Source organism: Leucopleurus acutus, assembly GCF_964270905.1.
Source record: "Leucopleurus acutus genome assembly, chromosome: 3".
NCBI lineage: Eukaryota > Metazoa > Chordata > Mammalia > Artiodactyla > Delphinidae > Leucopleurus > Leucopleurus acutus.
Genome location: NC_139145.1, coordinates 47,810,010 through 47,829,224, shown reverse-complemented (window position 1 = coordinate 47,829,224; position 19,215 = coordinate 47,810,010). Strand labels below are relative to the sequence as shown.

Below are 19,215 nucleotides of genomic sequence, written 5' to 3'. Positions count from 1 at the left end.
CAACTCATCACATATTTATTGAACATCTACCACTGTGATCGATATTGTCAGGATTCCAGTAACAGCAAAAAGGAACACAGGCTACTTCATGCCTTTGACAAATTTACATTCTGGCAAAGCAAGAATATAAATCATGGAAATACAGAGCAGTGTGAAGAAAGAGCTTAAGAGACATAAACTGATAGAAAAGTCAGATACCACTTCTATTTGAATAAATCAAGCATGGTTTCATGGAAGAGGTACCACTTAGAGCTGGACATTGAAGAATGGGTAGGATCTCATCAGATGGAGAATGGAAATATAGAAGGCATTCTATAAACATATATATGCAGCTGGGGAAACGGGGGTGTGTTTTCATAAGAGCAAGTAATTCAATTTGAGTAGAAATATATAGTATTTGTGATGATACAATGGAAGGTGAGTCTGGAAGGTAGATTTTACCCATATTATATGACTGACAGTCTTATAGAGGTAATGAAGGATTGAGTAGGGGGAAGTCATGGGTTTGAGACCAGTAGTCACCATTTGACTTGTCTCTGTTCTGAGACAGTAGACGTACCTCTGTCTGCTTATGACGTAAGTTATTAGAAATCCAAGTCTAGACCAAATTATGAAACAACTAAGTTTATGTTTGGTATGGTTTGATTCTTTGGACCTTCCACCATAGCCTTCTCCCTCTTCCCATTCTTCTCTAAGTGGAACTTGTATCTAATTCCACCCCTGGTGAGGAATGTCTGGTAATGACTTGGGGATTGGAACAGGTGGGAATAATGGTTCTGAGGAGCATTCCTGTGTTATCAGGAGGACTCTTAAAGTCAAAGGCTTCAGGACTCCAAGGAATCACATTATAATGGCACAATATGAGGCAGTAGGGTAAATAGCTTGCTATGGAAGGACTGGCGTGGACCCCTCAAATCATATAAACAGCTTCTCCATGTCTCCCTCTGTGTCTCACAGAAACCACTGGTTGTAGGAAAGACAGCCTGATTCAGAGTGTGAATAACAGGACAAACCATTCCCAATAGTGGAAATGGCTCAAAGTACATGTGCCATGCTTTGCTAGTCATGTTCTTTTCATGAACTAATAAAGGGGCATGAAGCAGTTAAGATAGTGGAAAGCTAACTAAAAATCAGGAGGTTCTGGGTTTTAGATCTAGATTTAAGTAGCAGTTTTCACATTTGTTAAAAAAAAAAAACCTAGAATTGGATATATAAGTTCTAAGGGTCATTTTACCTCCTTAATATCATACAGGAAGGCGTAAATTATGGGATGTCTCTCCCTCTAGTGTGGAGCCATAGAGGAACGTCAGCTCTTTGAGAGTTCCTTTCTTAGTGCCTGTCCAGTACAGAGGGCTGTGGGGAAATGAGAGCTGCAGATGGACAGCTGACAAGGGAACTGGGGCCCCACATCTTCGGTCAGCTTCACAAGGTGATGTTCTGTCAGGAAGATGTTCTGCTGCACAGATGGCCCCTGTGGGTGGTTCTGGGAGGGCCGCTGTTTGCAGGAAGGAGTGATCACATTCCGGAATGCTGCTCGGAAGCGGCGAGAGAGTAGGTTGTAGATAATGGGGTTGACAGCTGAGCTCAGGTAGAAGAGGACACCTGGAATGCAGGAGATTAAGAGACATGCCAAGGAGAAATTGGGGGAGAGGTATGACAGGGAGAAGCATAACTATTTAACAAAGGTCTTGAATCCCTTTGATTGCCTCGTTTGGAAGTGATAATATACATAAGACTCTAATTGAGAATACAAAATGCTCTGAACAGATCTACCACCTGTGTACTTAGGAATCAAACCCAGAAAGATTAAAGAGTCTTGGAAAAATTGAGGCTGGCATGGGATCTCTCTGAGATGTTTGGCAACTTCCTTTGATCCCCACTTGTTTAATCAACGAACATGTTCCCATAGCATTAACGAGAGATGCTTAAGTATCAGAGGAAAGAGAGATTTTTTTTTTTATCTCATTGGAGTTTTGCTTAAATCTATAATTTGAAACTGCAAGTAATGGAGGAATAGTAAATCAGTCAAGGCATAGTCTCTGCTGAGACTTCTTAAAATGCTAAATATCTCTTCAAAGAAGTATTCCCCAATGTCTTTTCCCTGCCTATCCTTTCCCCTTGATGGTTCTTCCCACCTTATTTCCAACCTTATTGAATATTTGTATTTTTCCATTTGTTTTCTCCTCCAAATGTCTTGCACACTGCCATTTTCTTGGTTGGTATTCACTTTTCCTTTATTACCATATCCTATTCTGTTTTCGCAAGGCCCAAGGGGAGCCTAAGGTTGAGAATCAGAGGACTTAGTTTCTGATCTTGGCCTTTGCTTGTTCTGTGACCCTGGACAGAACGGACACTTCAATTTCCTTTTCTCTGTAAAGTGGGGATGATAATACCTTTTTAACTCACCTCCCTGGATTATTGTGAGGATTAAATTGAGTTACTGTCTACAGAAGGGCTGAGAATAAGAATATAAAACAAGTGATAGGTGCTGTCCTCAACACATTCATTGTTGTCCTCATTTATATAGTTCAGGACATTCAGAGTGCCATATGCCCTGTGGACAGAATTGGGCAGGGAGGAGTGTAGGATGGTAATATTTCTGTAGACTGTTAATTTGTTCAATAAAGAAATACTGGGATTCCCTGGTGGCGCAGTGGTTGAGAGTCCGCCTGCCGATGCAGGGGACACGGGTTCGTGCCCCGGTCCAGGAAGATCCCACATGCCGCGGAGCGGCTGGGCCCATGAGCCATGGCCGCTGAGCCTGCGTGTCCGGAGCCTGTGCTCCGCAACGGGAGAGGCCACAACAGTGAGAGGCCCGCATACCGCAAAAAAAAAAAAATAATAAATAAATAAATACTGATTGAACTCATTATACGACTTTGAGGCACATTGGAAGGTAGTGGATTTAGACTTTGTTCTCCAAGGACTTGGAATAGTATTGCAGAGCAAGATTTATGCCTAATTTCAGTAATTAACAAAAGGATGGTACCAAACAGTATCCGTTAAGAAAAGAGCAAAATATGTGACACCAACAGTCATGCTATGGAAATTCACATAATGGCATAAACACAAGAACTCTAATGGTCATGACAAATCTAATGGGGGTGATTGGACTCTAGCGAAACCATGAAATGGGTAGGAAGAGAGGAGAGAGTGCTGCAAGTAGAAGGCTTAGCGTGCACCAGTGTGCTAGAGAATGATTATTGTGCAAGAATAATGCAGAATGTGCAGAAATCCCTAATTCACCAGTTTGACAAGCATTCAATACATGGTTTATGAATGAAAATACTATAACTTGAGGGTCAAAAGGCAAGTTGGGGCCATTTCTGGGGTAGCATTTAAGAGGTTTAGACATCATCTGGTTGGCAAGGTGGGGAAGGGAGAAATTACATCTTAACAGGAAAATGTTATTGTAAATGAACAACTTGGGAATCTTAAAATGGTTGTCTTGATGCCTCTGGAGAAGTGTAGATCAAGCTTCATGTGATCTTGTGTGTTTTCCAATTTTTTTAAAGAATAACTTATTTTATTTAAAAAAAATTTTATTAGAGTAGAGTTGATTTACAATGTTGTGTTAGTTTCAGGTGTGCAACAAAGTGAATCAGTTATACATATACATATATCCACTCTAGTATTGAGTAGAATTCCTTGTGCTCTACAGTAGGTCCTTATTTGTTATCTCTTTTATATATAGTAGTGTATATATTATTTAAACACTCCCATTTTCTAAGACTAACCACAAAGATCAGAGCCATAAACATTTTTGATTTTTTTGTCCAGAATAATAAATAGTTTAATGTGGAGGAAAGTCCTAATGTCCAGGTATAAACTGTACACAAGCCCTGCTGAGTACAAAAAAGATGGTTGTAGAAAATAGATAATATATATGGTATTCAGTATACATATGAATGCTATTGTTTCTGTACTGTGCACATCTGGAGCTTAACTTGCATAATTGATCTTATCTTTCTTCCTTAATGATGTCTTTGATAAAGAGCCCATAGGACCGTCCAGTGACTAGCAGAGGTAGAGGGATAGAAGTGGTGTGACCCTAAGACTAATAGTTACACTGACTGGGAAAGAAAGACTCAGGTGGCCATTCTTTGCTCCATTTTAGAGGAAAGAACCCTGAACTGGAAGTTAGGTGACGCAGGCTTGAACCTTGTTTTTACCATTTGCCAACTGAGTGTCTTTGGACAAGTCACTTCTTCCTTGTAGAACTGTTTTTTAACCATAAAATGTTGATGATAATATCTACTTTACAAACTTGTGATGGTTGTAGAAGATAGGCTATAGCATTTTACAGCTTAAAAAGTTCTTCAATAGCTATTATTTTATTTGCTTCTTACCATCAACCTGTGTTGTATATAGAGCAGGCATTATTGCCACCTTACAGTTGAGGAAACTTTGGCAAGAAGAAATCCATATTCTGCGTGTCACTCAGAATATAAATGGTGGTATTGAGATGCAAATCCAGGTCCTCTGATTTAGTAACCTTTCAGCCACTCTCTCTCATATTCTATGGTGTCCTTAACAAGCAGCATTAAAGTAGCCTAAAAGCAGACCTTGAGGCCCCATGATTACGCTTTGGCTGGCTTTCATGAGGGTCTAACACTTGCTGAAGACAATACAGGATTTCAGGGACATGGATGTTTAATAAATAAGAACCAATTAAATCACATGGCCATTGAAAGGAGAACCAAAGGAATCATTCCTTTGACCATTTTCCTGCTGTAATCATCAAGCTTAGAGTTGAGGTCTTTCATAAAGTAGAGTCTCAAATAGTAATACGGTGTATTTCTTTTGAACCTGTAACATATGTAATCAATACTTAAATAAAATAAAAATCAAGTGTCTTCATTACAGTATGGCAGATCCCCATGATAAATTGGTATATACAGATAGAACCTACTGCTCTAAGCAAGATGAAGAAGCTGCAGTTACCTGGACACCTGTGATACACCCCAACGAGCTAAATTGTACCTGATACCACATGGATGAGATTGAACACAGCAGCCAGGGATTCAGTCCACTCCTCCACAAAGCTGAAGAAGAGCCGATCAATGTGGAATGGGGCCCAACAGATAGCAAACACTAAGACCAAGACAACTGGAAAAGGATGATGAAGGGGAGAGTCAAAGGCAGTCAAAGCAAGAATAGGTATACAGTGCCCACCCCGAGTTCATCCATTCCTTCTAGCATTTCCCCTCCATCTTTGTTAAGTTATAATTGCTAAAGCCCAACTAGATCCTAAAGAGACTCTACATAGAATATGTAAACATAAGAATGAATTTTATAGGATTGAGAATCAGTTTTCCATATGGTTGTAAAGGATTTCTTGTGTAATGTAAGTTTCCTTCAGGATATTTAGAATAGTATTGAATGTATTCAAAGTTCTGAAAACATTCTATTGTGGAAAATAAATTATGTTGCAGGTAGACTGTTGGAATCACATAAACTGGATATATAAGTAAAATGATTGTGTTCAAGCAACTTGGTGTTCTTTAAAGTTATAGATTAATAACAAACTATGAAGTATAGTATGAATTTATCTTGTTTTTCTAGAAAAAAATTAGAAGTTTCTATGATTTTAGTCATTTAAAATTCTGTAAGGTGTCAGGGGAAAGAGAAAGGTCAAACAACCATGAGCGTAATACAAGCATCTTAGGATTGGGATGGGGATGTGTCTATTATATTATAAATTGCTAGAGCACAGAATTCCTTCCACTTCCTTTATGTTTGTTTTTACATTTATTTTCAAATGATTACAGATTTACAGGAAGTTGCACCTTCCAGTTTCTTACTTTCAACTCCCAAGACACAGATTGGTGCTACCATAGTTTCTCTAAGGGGCATTTATTCTCCAGAAAAATAAACATGTATGTTTTTTTCTCTCCTGAAGTTGTAAAATACCTTCCTTTCCTTTCCTTTCGAGGCTTGAGATTTACCTCAAAATAATCTAGTAGGGGCTAAAGGAGAGATAAGGATATAGAGGAAACAAGATGAGCTATGAGCTGATAACTTTTAAAGCTGGGTGATGGGTATTTTGGTGTTCATTTTACAATTCTCTGTACTCAAGAGCACATTTGATGTTTTCCATAGTAAATAGTACATATGTTTCCTGTTGGCATTAAAACACTCAGAGTAAGTTGTCTGCCTGCATGATGTGGTTTCAGGAATATCTGGAAGATTCTGCTGAATTTACCTCCCAAGAAAAAGTCCCTAATCTGCTTACTACTGCCTACAATTCCCTCTAGTTAAAAATTTAATTCATGTTATAATTAAACTCTCTGCCCCAAAGGCAAATAGATCACAGTATATTTTATCATTGTGACTTTAATGTGAGTACACTTCAAGTCCTTTTGTGAGAGATTATGATCAGAGAGATTATGATCAAAGAGAAATGGGGAGAAATATTGAAGACACTAGATTTCTTAGTAGGGAAAGTCAGGTGCTAACAGGGGCTAAAATATTTCAAGAAGGTGATTGGTAGAGTTGAAAAGACGTACAGTGACCTCACAGGTTTTTGGGTTTGTTTTTTTTTTTTGGTTCATAGACGTCACATAGTTACAGCGAGTGTTTCATATGCATATTCGCCTGGAGGATTTGTTTCTTCCAAATTTCATGCTGTGACTTGAAAAGTATATTATAAACCTCCTTTCTCTAATTGATTGGTATCTCATTAGACCAGTTGGATCATATATTTTTATAACATTCTTTTGGGAGAGTGTGGATCAGTGCCTGGATGTGTTTTAAAATACCTTATCTATATAAAAGAGTGTACCGTTTATATAAAATCATACAATGTCATAAGAGGAATGACTACTTAGAAGGATTCTTAGCCGGATGTCCTTATTCTGGAAGTAAAAGATCCCATGGAGTCCAAGCTTGGGTATCAGGGGGCTCAGGAGCCCCCTGAAATGGATTGTAAAACATTTGATGTATGTTCGTTCGTACACTTTCTGAGTGGAGAATTCACTGTTTCCACGATATTTTTAAAGAAACCCATAACAAAATCGGTAAGAACCACCTGCTCATTTTAGGGGGGAAAAGAGATACTTAAAGGCTCTTAGAGTGGATATGATTTACCAAGCATTGAACAGAGTGTATTACAATGGTTGCGATTTAGTGTGTTATTCTGAGGTTTAAAAACCAAAATAGAACAAAATAGACAGGTCCTAGATGCTTGAGTAAGCCACGGAAGATCAGAACATGACACTACGTTTCAGGAGAATTTTGATCCAGATCCCAGCAGCACTTGATCAATACCAAATATAACTCCTTTGCTTTAAGAAACAAGCAAAATATAAAATGGAGGACTCACACAGCATTTTAGTGACTGATTTTCTGGATGGTCTTTGAATATTTGCAGTTACTTCATCTGCTTCAAGGGGTTGGTCTTTCCTCAGCTGCAAGAAAAATGCAAAGAGATATAAAGAAAGGGAAACATTTTTTCCTCCCATTAAGAGCTGAGAAGTGTGACTCTAACACTCATTTTGCAGACAAAAAACTGGACTTAAAGAAATGTAAGAATTTGTTAACATGTAAGAATATGTTTAACCATAAGTTGGAGGTGGAGTTGGATCAAGGTCACCTAACTCAACTGGATAGATGGTTGTGGCCAAGTTCCAGGCAACCATTTATCCTATGCTACTCTGTAGAACCCTAGTTTTGTAGCATATTAATAGATATTCCTTGAAAAATAAGAAATTCTGAAGTTAAAAAATGTTAGTCTTTTTCATTCATCCATTCATTTATTCAATAATTATTAGACATCTATTAGAATGACATCCCTCTGCCATGCAGTGGGTAGGCAGTAGAAAACAAAAACAGGTATTATTTCTGCTTCATAAAGTTTATAGTCTTTATTTTGGGTCTTCTCAGAGCCTTAAAATGCTAATGGACATTACACATTTCCATGGGGGACAATGTATCACCTTTCTTCCACCCCTACCTTGCACATCCCACATCTCCCACTCTCAAAGGGGAAAGTGCTTCTTTGACTAAACAATACCCTTCCCAATCCATTTCAGTGGAACACCTGGTACCATCTTGAGAAGCACAATTTGGGAAACTCTGCTTTACAAATATTACCCATAAGGGTATATGTGTTTCTGAGTTTAGATGTTAAAATATACTCCTCCTTGTTGGAAGATATGGTGATCCTTAAAGTAGCATCTGAAAATTTCAAATATTAACATTTCCTGTACATGCAATCTCTCTTGCCCAGTTCAAGTCCCACCTACTTGTGGCCACTGTAGCCCATTGTCCTCTCCTTTCTCTGAACTCACATACCACTGAAGATCTACATCATTCATCTAGATGTGAATTTTTTCTCTTTAATTCATATGTTTCTAATTTGTGGTGATAGCCAGATAAAAAAAGCTTTAAGGTCTCATGATAAACTACCATCATATATCTAGAAGATAATATAGTATATATTTGCCGATTGGTTCTCCAGCATTTATTCTCCTCTTCTATTACCAATTGTGCCCTGATTTTCCTAGTGGATTTACTCCTTCTCCATTTCATAGTCATTAACTTGGGTGGGAATGATCCCATCTCCAGATACAGGTTTAGTCCCTAGATAACTTAGCTGCTCTCCTTCAGTCACAGTGTTTGGATAATTGAGACCAATGAGATTTCAGATATTTGCTTATACGTTTAGGAATGAAAGTTTCATTTCTCTTTTATTGGAACTACCAGAGGGAGCTTTTTGTTTTTTCCTCACCATAAGGAATGTGCTTAGAGCCGCCAGTGGACTGCTATGCAGATTTGGAGGTTGAAACCAATACCATAGAAAGAAGAGCAAAGAAACAGAAATAAAGTTAGGTCCCTGATGACACTGTGTGTCTTACTGGATTAATCTCCCCCAAGAGCCAGCGCTCCCTCTGGATTTTTCAGGTCTATGCTCTCTTTCATATTTTGTCAGATTGAGTTGGAGTTCCCTCATTAGCAATGTAGAAAGTCTTGACAAACTAAGGCCATCAGTGGAAGGAAAATTCAACCTGTTTTATATAGTCTCAGGGTAGATTAGGATCAATTTATTGAATTATAGGGAGACATATTTCAATTCAGTATAGAGAAGAAATTAGTGTGCTATGTGCAACAGTGGAACAGAATGCTCTAAGACGCAGTGAGCTTCCTGGGCTAGATGGCATTTTTATAGAATATTTAATTTATTTATTTTTAATAAATTTATTTATTTATTTATTTTATTCTTTTTGGCTGCATTGGGTCTTCATTGTTGCATGTAGGCTTTCTCTAGTTGCGGCGAGTGGGGCTACTCTCTGTTGCAGTGCATAGGCTTCTCATTGTGGTGGCTTCTCCTGTTGCCGAGCATGGGCTCTAGGTGCGTGGGCCTCAGTAGTTGTGGCGCACGTGCTCAGTGGTTATGGCTCGTGGGCTTAGTTGCTCCACGGCACGTGGAATCTTCCCGGACCAGGGCTCGAACCTGTGTCCCCTGCATTGGCAGGTGGAATCTTAACCACTGCGCCACCAGGGAAGTCCCTACAGAATATTTTAGAGAAGATATTTAAAATTAAATAAGACTTGGAAGAAAAGATCATTAATAGTTGCCTCCAAAGTTCAACAAATCAATATCCTGTTTCTAACAAACATGTAAGCTCCTAGAAGTCAGGTTGCTTTCAGCATTGCACTGCCCTGAAGTATCCACGTGGATGATTAATGAAACTGGCCATCTGTCTCTTGGATATATTGGTGTTCCCTACATATACCTGTGTCTTCAGAAAGTGAGGGATTGAAGTTCTGTGAGATTTGACCCTTCGGAGTCACCTAGGACTTGAACGAAATGGGGGAAAATATTGTGCAGTTATTAGGAATAAATGGGAGAGAACTAAAGGTGATGTTATTAATATACTAGTAAAACAAAATAATGCAGGTATAGTTCTTAACTCAATGGCTGGCACATTATACTCAGTAAGTTATAGATTGTGATTCTGGGAGTTCCCTGGTGGTCTAGTGGTTAGGATTCCGGGCTTTCACTGCCATGGCCCGGGTTCATTCCCTGGGTGGGGGACTGAGATCCTGCAAGCTGCACAGCATGGCCAAAAAAAAAAAAAGTTTCATATATTGTGGTTCTGATTATTGTCCTGGGTTTACCTGAAAGGCATTTTAATGAAATATTTATTTGTAACTGTAGGCCCACTCATGTGTATTACTGAGTCCCTTCTAGAAATTCTCCTTCTCATGGTACCATTCACCACAAGCTGTACCCGTGCTAATGCAAAGAAGCATCCAGTTACACTGAGAAGAAAACCACTGGTGTTGAAGGTTAGAGCAATGCACCAAACTGCACATCTTCCTAACTCATCTTCAATTATGTTCTAATGATTTCATACCATTTAAAAAATGTTGTCCTTATTACTAGATAGTTATTCCATTATTTGATTTCAGTCCATAGTCAAGAACAAAGAAAGATTTTTAAGATCTGTTAGTCACTTCTTCGGTGGGTCTAACTATTCTCACTGGGAATTTCTCCACCCCAGGGAAAAATTTCCTTAAATCAAACAGCAAGCAAATGGTACACACAATCTTTTTATGAACAGGCTTCTTGTACAGCTCAGTTTGCACTGAAAAGAAAAATTATGTGTCTATTAATCATCACATTTCAGCTTCCTTAGGTTACAGTGACACAACTAGCCAACTAGAAGAAGAGTCAGAAACAGAATGTTTATGCATATTATACATTGTCCCAGCAGAATTTGAAGGGGTTGACATAGTAGAATAGAATCCAGTTTGTCTAGCCAATATTAAATGCTGCTTTATTTCTTGTTGAATAATTTCATTTCCCTTCAGATGTTTGGTAGAGTAGATATTTGTCCATTAATTATTCTCACCCACCCCTAAACACTTTAAAAGTCAACTTACAAAAATAGGAGAGGAAAATTGTCATCACTCTATAGGAAGTTCAGAACCCTTCCTACCTCACTCCTTTTAGTTATTTTTATGTAAGATGAAAGGTGAAGGGGAGACGTGAGGTTGATTATCATTCAGATTGATGTATAATCCTGATCAGTTGTTTATACTGCTTAAAATCATTTCACCAGCTGTTCATTTATGTAGATTGTGATTCATTTATATAGCTTTAGGATGCCAAGATAAAATCATAGCTTTTGTGTAAATATCTCTATAATCTGAACAAAATCCGTTTATTTAAAAAAAAAACCAGTCCAACCCTGTTTGTCCTGGCTGAATTCTGCTACAATTCATAATCCATCCTCTTTGGCTCAAGCTTTAATGCTGCATGTGGGAGATACAAGGACTAGGTGAGAGCTTCCCAGGTGGGAAGGAACTTGGCCTGGGATTGCCTGTTTCCCAACTCCATTATGTTCGAACCCTGGAGAACAGCTCGGTAGACACTTGTGTCCTGTAGCGATGGAGCAGCTCTGATTGCTCAGCTTTGAACATACGTATTGCTTCCCTCCTTCTTCCCTGGTCCTGGGATTACATCAGTCTTGGTTTTCTGCCTTCTGAAGGCAATGGGGCCCACAGTCAATCATAACTTTCGACTTGCCATGAGAATCAGTACTCCTCAGAATTGATTGAATCTCTTCAAAAATCTTTTAGATCAAAAAGGCTTTTTGAGACAGTGTTTTCAAGTCTCCCATTTTGAAGGGAGAGAAGCTGAAGTCCAGCAATAAAGGAAATAATTTAGCCTCATTCACTCATTCATTGAGCTTACAGTCTAGTTGGAGAGGAAGAAGTTAAGGAACCCACAAATATAGAATTATAAATTGTGATAAATGCAATGATGGGAAATTGCTAAGAATCATGAGCACCTAGAGAAGAACCAGGTAGTTAGGGAATCAGGGAGAGCTTCCTGGAGGAAGTGTGAGTGAAGTATGATTTAAAGGATCAGTGGGAGTTAGAAAGGCAAAAACGATTGTGGTAGTAGACAGAAGAAACATTTCTGGCAAAAATAGAGCAAAAGGTGCAAAGGTCTTGAGACCAATGCCACAGACTAAGACCTACTTCTGATTCCCAGTCTAGAGGTCTTTAAATTAAATGTTACTATAGAAGTGGCATTCTAAGCCATAGTTCCTTTCCTGGTGTCCTCTGGGTAACACCTCATCCTTCCTGAGAATAGGATGCTGTAAGTTGCACTACACACACAAAGCAAACTAGGGTGGTTTCTAAGCCGTTGTCTGAGCTGTCACTTAGCTTCTGATACAAGGTAGCTGTAGATTCATGACAACCAAACAAAGTGACACTTAAATTAATTGCTTGGGGGGGAAACATGTTTCCTATTCACAGTTAAATATTTCCTCTAAATTGATCCAAGGCAAGCGATTGTTTGCCGTTTGAAGAGATGGTATTGATAAATTTGGGATGGATATTTCTCATAGGGCTCATGATATCTGGAATCATGCAGAAGTCCTTTCCGCCACAGTTGGATACACAGGGCTTTCTAAAGACACGATGACTGTGAACTAGTCTGGGTTGACACTTGTCTCTGGGAATTATAGGGGCCAGCCCTCCCGGAGACTGGCATAACTCTGCCTGATTAGATTTACTCCTGTGTCCAGACATCTGTTGTACTTAAAATCTGTTCTTTCTCCTTAGACGTTGCCACTCTGCTTAGGCACAGTATTTATTTGAAAGGACCATCTGTGGAACACTCATTTCTGACACACACCTTTCTCAGAGATGCACTGAGATGGGAGTATATTAATTATCACATAATACGTGGTATCAGAGCCATCTTGGTACGTATGATGTGAATGTGATGTCTGCTTTGTTTTACTTTCATTTATAATTCACATTGCTCCCACTCACAGATTTTCCTTTCCTTTTTTTTTAAGGAATCACAGGCTGTTAGAGCTATCAGGAGACTTAGATATGATCTGACGTAACCTTTTCATTTTATAAATGTAAAACCTAACTCCAGGGAAGAATTAAGGGGCTTTGCCTAAAGGCATATTATATGTGAGCTTCAGACCTGGGAGTCTAAGTGGTCTCATGACTATTTCCTGCACAACCTACCTATTAAATGGGTATAAAACTGTCACAGTTAGATTTCATCTCTATGAATTTGGCTGCAGAATATACCAGGAAAGGAACCATATAGACTCACTCCTAACTTCATCAAAAGCAAAACAAAACAACAGTTTCAGACAATTCAGATCCAGGAAAAAAGAAAAGGAAAGAAAGAAGAAAGGAAAGAAGGAAGGAAGGAAGGAAGGAAGAAAGAAAGGGAAAGAAAGAAAGAAAAGAAAAGAAAGAAATTGGTTTACCGTGATGAGCACAGGAGAGAAAGCTCTAATTATAAAATGTTGCAAACTAAGTAATAATATTCTGTTAATTCCAGCTATCTCTTATTCACACTGTCTTCTAATCTATTTTATGTACTCTGTTTAATTCCTCGTCCCTCAATCTCCACCTGTTGAAAAGAAGTCCGGGTTGATCTCACTTAGGCCATATTTTTGCATTTTAATCTGATATTTCAACCAAAGGATCAAAGCAACCACAAAGAAGGGTCTGACTTTAAAACTATATTCATCTTAGAGTATAAAACAGGCAGGGATTGTTTATTTTATACTCAGACCAAGTTGGTGCAGAGGAAAATTTCAATGCAGGCAAAGCAGGTGAGGGCAGGAAAGAGACAGCAGGGTGTGAAACAGTCTCTCCATGGGCAGCTACCTTGTGCTATTTAAAATGAGGCTCAACGTCAGACCTACTGAATCAGATTTTCCTGGAGGGAGCGACCTGCCCATGGGTACCCATAGTGAGGTTTCCAGGTGATTTGTAGGAACACCTAGGTTTGAGAACCACAGGTATAGAGGGAAGAACAATGGAAGGTGAGTTAAAGGAAATGATTTATAGTTGTGGTTACTGTTTGTCCAATTTGAATCCAGTCCTTTAACTTCCAAGTTTCCCCTCTGAGCTCATCCTATTTTTCTCTATGCTCCCTTCCAATTCTGAACTTCTCCAGTTCTAAATGTTTCTCCGAACTTTGAGTAAGAGAAAAAAGAAGGGATGCTGCCATAACGGTTGCAGCCAGCTTGGATACTCACTTTGAGCCCCATGAGGTAGTAGAGGACACTGATGACCGTCATGGGGAGGATGTAGAAGAGGAAGGAGGTGACCTGGATAATGAAACTGTAGATCCACATGGGCTTAATGATCGTGCAGGTGGCAGAGCCCGGGACGAAGGACCCATTGGGGAAGTAGCGGAGCTCGATGCCGTGGATGCTGGTGTTGGGCAGAGACAAGAGAACAGAGAAGCCCCAGACGAGGCCGAGGATTCGGAGGGCCCGCCACCGGGTGCTCTCCAGCTTGGCACGAAACGGGTGGAGGATGGCCACGTATCGCTCCACGCTGACCGCGGTGATGCTGAGGACAGAGGCGAAGCACACCGTCTCAAAGAGGGCCGTCTTGAAGTAGCAGCCCACGGGCCCAAAAAGGAAGGGGTAGTTGCGCCACATCTCATAGACTTCCAGGGGCATCCCGAGAAGCAGGACCAGGAGGTCGGAGACAGCCAAGCTGAAGAGGTAGTAATTGGTGGGTGTCTTCATAGTCTGGTGCCGAAGAATCACCAGGCACACCAGGAGATTGCCAACGACCCCCACCACAAAAATCAGAGTATACACCACAGACACCGGCAGGAAGAGGTGGCTGCGTGGAGGCCCGCAGAGCAAAGCTAGGTAGTCATCAGTGTTGTTCAGGTATTTCTTGAATGGATCTTCCAGTTCCTTTTGGTAGATCCAGGAAACATTCTCATGTTTTTCCATCACTGCCGTTAAAATCCAAGACCTGAGCCTCCTCTGGAATGATCCTCTGTCTCAAGCTGAGCCAGAAAAGAAAGAGAAAGCAGGCAGGAAAAGCACAGGCTCAGTGAAGGAGGCCGGGAGAGGGCTAGTGCTTTAGCAACGTTGGGCTGCTCAGACCTCAGATCCCTTCTGAAGAGCCCCCCGAGACAGAAGCCCCGCCCCTCTGCGGGCTGTGGGCCAATGTGTGTGTCAGACGCTCAGTAAGAGGACAGCTGGGTGGGGCGTGCTAGCTTCCGGTGCAGGAAGCAGGAGACGACGGGGAGACGTTTCTCTGAATTGACAGGAGCTGGGAAAGCAGAGCTGTCACAGACGGTGACACTAAGTTAAATAAGGTGTTGGCACTCGGAGCTGTGCATTTTGCAAAGTTTTGGGAATCTGGGTGGAAATACAAATTTAGGTCGCAAGGTCATGGGTAGAAGAGTACACATCTCCATTGATCCTTGTCACCTGTACAGCATAACAAAAATGGGAGATCAATAGATTTCTCAAGTTATCTTGTTCCATTGGCAATTCAGGGCTCCCTGGGGTAAGTGTGATCAATATGCCTTTTTGGTTTTGATCGTGTCCACGATAGAATCCAACACCTGCATGTCATCTCGCCCTGCCTGCTGCCTGACACTTCAATCTCTTTAGACAGTACCTTGCTGTTGCAAAAGTCAGTAGGATGTAGAATCAGGAACATCTGTAGAAACGCTGTAAGACTTTGGGAAAGTTACTCCAACTCTCAGAGCCACATTTCCTTATCTGTAAATTGGAGATTCATTCATTCTGTTTTATTCAACAAATACTTCTTGAGGATTTACCGTGTACCAGGTAGTGTTCTAGGCTTTGTAGAAACATCGGTGAGCAAGCAAGACAAAGCCTCTGGCTACATGGAACTTTTCTTATAATAGGGAATTCTGAAAATGTACAAGCAAATTAATGAATTAATATAATTTCAGATCATAATTTTTGCTGTAAAGAAAAAGAAGGATAAGGGACCTACAAACATAAGACTGGAGGCATTCTTTTATCAAGAATGGTCAAAGAAAATTTATCTCAGGAGATGTCATTTGGGCTGAGTTCTGTCAGATGAAAAGTCAAGCATCAAAGAGCTGAGGGAAGTGTATTCCCAGCAAAAGTTATAGCAAGTGCAAAGGCTCTGATGCAGTAACAAGTTTGATGTGTTTCAGAAACATCAAGAGGGCCGGTATAGCTGGAACTTAATGAGTGGACAGGAGAGTATGAGTGTTTAGACTGAAATGACTGGAAGGGACCAGATTATATAAATTTTTCTAGGATTTGATAGAGTTTGGATCTTATTCAAAATGCAGGGACTTTGGATCTGATTCAAGCTGCAGAGAAATCTTTGGAGGGTTTTGAGCAGGAGGGTTGCTCCCAGGGCCAATAACTCCCCAGTGTCTCTGGACTGTTTCTGCCCATAGATTGAACAGGCTTCCATATTATGATAGAAAATAGAAATGCAGCATTGAATTTATCAGCAGAGGTAAGTCTGAGCAAACACAGGGCTACCCTCTGTGGCTGAAACCAGGTGGGCCAAGGGGATATGATATGGGGGTATCAGTGTCATCTGTGAAAATCTTTCAAATAAAAAAAAAAAAACAGTAGCTAATATTTATTAAGCACTTATTCTTCCTAGGCACTATTGTAAATATTTTATATATAGCACATGCAGTCTCTACAATAATTCTATGAGGTAGGTTCTTTTTTTATGTCTGCATCACGGGTGAGGAAACAGAGGCACACACTTATAGGGCTTGTTGAAGCTCACATAGTGTATCAGTCATTTGGGTTAAGTTATGTTTCAGTAACAAAAATTCCCAAATTTTAGTGTACTAAAGTAAGCAAAGGTTGATTTCCTGCCTATTCTACCTATCCATTCAGGGTTGCCTAGTAGCTTCTGTTACACGTTGTTCTCACATTGGGATGCAGGCTCCAGCCTGTGCTTCCATAATCCCCAAAGGAAGATGCCCAAAGGGGACCTTGGCTCTTGAATTTTCTGCCTGGAAAAGACAGATATCACAACCAATCACATTTCATAGGCCAAATCAAATTACATGGCCACTCCTAACCCCCAAAAGGATAAGAAGAACAATTTTACCATGTGTTTAGGAAGAGAAAACCAACAGTATTTGGCAAACTGAATCAGTGACTGTACATTCTGCCCCTCTGGATACCAAAGATTTAGCTTGTGTTCTTTCTGGCAGGAAAAATACACTTCTCCCTGCCCCAGTAGAGATGCCTCAACCTGCCTATCCAGGCACAGCTTTAAGTTAAAAGTCCAGGAACTCTGGGTGGTACATGGTATTCTCTCCATCACATCTACATGTGACTCCTCTTGTCTGTCCCTGAGACCTATAAACTAAAGGACAAGTTACCAGCTCCCCGTATGGATCCTCCCATCTGCCAATAACAGTTTTCTCATTTCCCACCATCTCACCCCTAGACTAATGCCTTTTTTTTTTAATTGAAGTATAGTTGAATTATAATGTGTTTATTACTGTAAAGTGATTCAGTTATACACATATATACATTCTTTTTTTTAATATTCTTTTTCATTATGGTTTATCATGGGATACTGAATATAGTTCCCTGTGCTATACAGTAGGACCTTGTTGTTTATCCATTCTATATATAAAAGCCTATATCTGCTAACCCCAACTTCCTACTCCATCCCTTCCCTAACCCCCTCCAATTTGGCAACCACCAGTCTGTTCTCTATGTCCATGATTCTGTTCCTGTTTTGTAGATAAGTTAATTTGTCTCATATTTTAGATTCCACATATAAGTGATATCATATGGTATTTGTCTTTCTCTTTCTGACTTACTTCACTTAGTATGATAATCTCTAGTTGCATCCATGTTGGTGCAAATGCCATTATTTCATTCTTTTTTGTGGCTGAGTAGTATTCCATTGTATGTATGTACCAAGTCTTCTTTATCCATTCATCGGTCAGTGGACATGTAGCATGTTTCCATGTCTTGGCTATTGTGAATAGTGCTGCTATGAACATAGGGGTGCATGTACCTTTTTGAATTATAGTTTTGTCTGGATATATGCCCAGGAGTGGGATTGCTGAATCATATGGTAATCCTATTTTTAGTTTTTTGAGGAACCTCCGTACTGTTCTCCCCAGTGGCTGAACCAATTTACATTCCCACCAACAGTGTAGGAGGGTTCCCTTTTCCCCACACCCTCTCCAGCATTTGTTTTTTGTAGACTTTTTAATGATGGCCATTCTGACTTTTAATGATGGTGTGAGGTGGTACCTCATTGTAGTTTTGATTTAATGCCATATATTTTAGAGTTTTTTTGTTAACAGCAGTGCTTTACTTCCATATCCAGTTTTGAGTCAATAAATTGGACTACATTATGCTGAAGTAACAAACAACATCAAACCCTCAGTGACTTTAAACAGCAAAAGCTTATTTCTTTTCTGAGCTGTGTGTGTATTGTGACTGGGGAGAGAAAGTTTTGTACAGCATTATCTTTTTCCAGGATAATACGGAATATTCTACCATTCAAAACACAATGATAAAACTGTCGGGAAGTCCTGACACGGGGGTGTAGCTTCTCAATCCCATCCTTCTGGAGGACTTTTCCCCATCCTTTAACATCTAGTACTGTTCTGGGTATTGAGAATGTACTCAGTAAATGGATCATAAATAAAGAGGCATTGTAGGAACTAGACTGGCTATGAAGAAATCATATTTGTTGAAGAGGTAATTAGGAAAATCGTCACCATCTTATAAGAAAGTGTTTCTTTTACAGATGTGAGCAGTTTGAACACATTTCCCAGAGACTCTGGAGTGGGAACAGAAGCTGGGTTAAGAGGCATAACATTCCCAATTTTTAACTTTGGCATCCTCACGTGTGAGGAAATGCTCATGTGACCTTGGATAACATCAGTGAAAGTATAGTGTCTAAAACAAGGAAGATTATCATCGGTCGTATTGTACACTAGTTAGGCCAGACCGAGAGTATTGGCTCCAGTTTTGACTCCTGCACTTAAAGAGGGACTTGATCAGTTGGCATAGTCTATTGAGGACAACTGGGATAGTAGAGGGAGTTGGAGTTATTGTCCTAGGAAAGAGGAGACCTGCCTTAGACATGATCCCTGCCTTCAACTATTAAAAGTATATAGTTTTAATGGAAGAAGAATTTAATTTATCCTAATTCACTTCCTAGGGCAGAACTGAGAGCAGTGGGTTGTCAGTCTAAAGAAGATTTTGAGCATTTGGAGCAGACTAAATTAGAAATGGGTCACCCATGTCACTAAAGGCACTCAACTAAGGCTGAATGGCCATCTGTTAATATTTTATCAGGTTATGGAAACTAGGATTAGTTTACCTCTGGGGTTCCTGTAAACAGTCATATTTGTGCTGCATATATCCTACTGCTTATTCAGTATCTCCTCTTGGT

At 39.9% G+C, this 19,215-nt stretch overlaps 1 protein-coding gene across 1 annotated transcript; it reads right to left on the bottom strand.

The window, feature by feature from the left end:
- Window positions 1-1,306: 1,306 nt before the first annotated feature.
- NMUR2 (neuromedin U receptor 2) lies at window positions 1,307-14,753 on the bottom strand (the record flags this gene model as incomplete). The annotated part of the gene is made up of 4 exons (XM_082835632.1): window positions 1,307-1,602; window positions 4,984-5,109; window positions 7,325-7,409; window positions 14,037-14,753. The coding sequence occupies 4 exons, from the start codon at window positions 14,751-14,753 to the stop codon at window positions 1,307-1,309; spliced, it is 1,224 nt and encodes a 407-aa protein (XP_082691758.1).
- Between the last annotated feature and the right edge of the window lie 4,462 nt (window positions 14,754-19,215).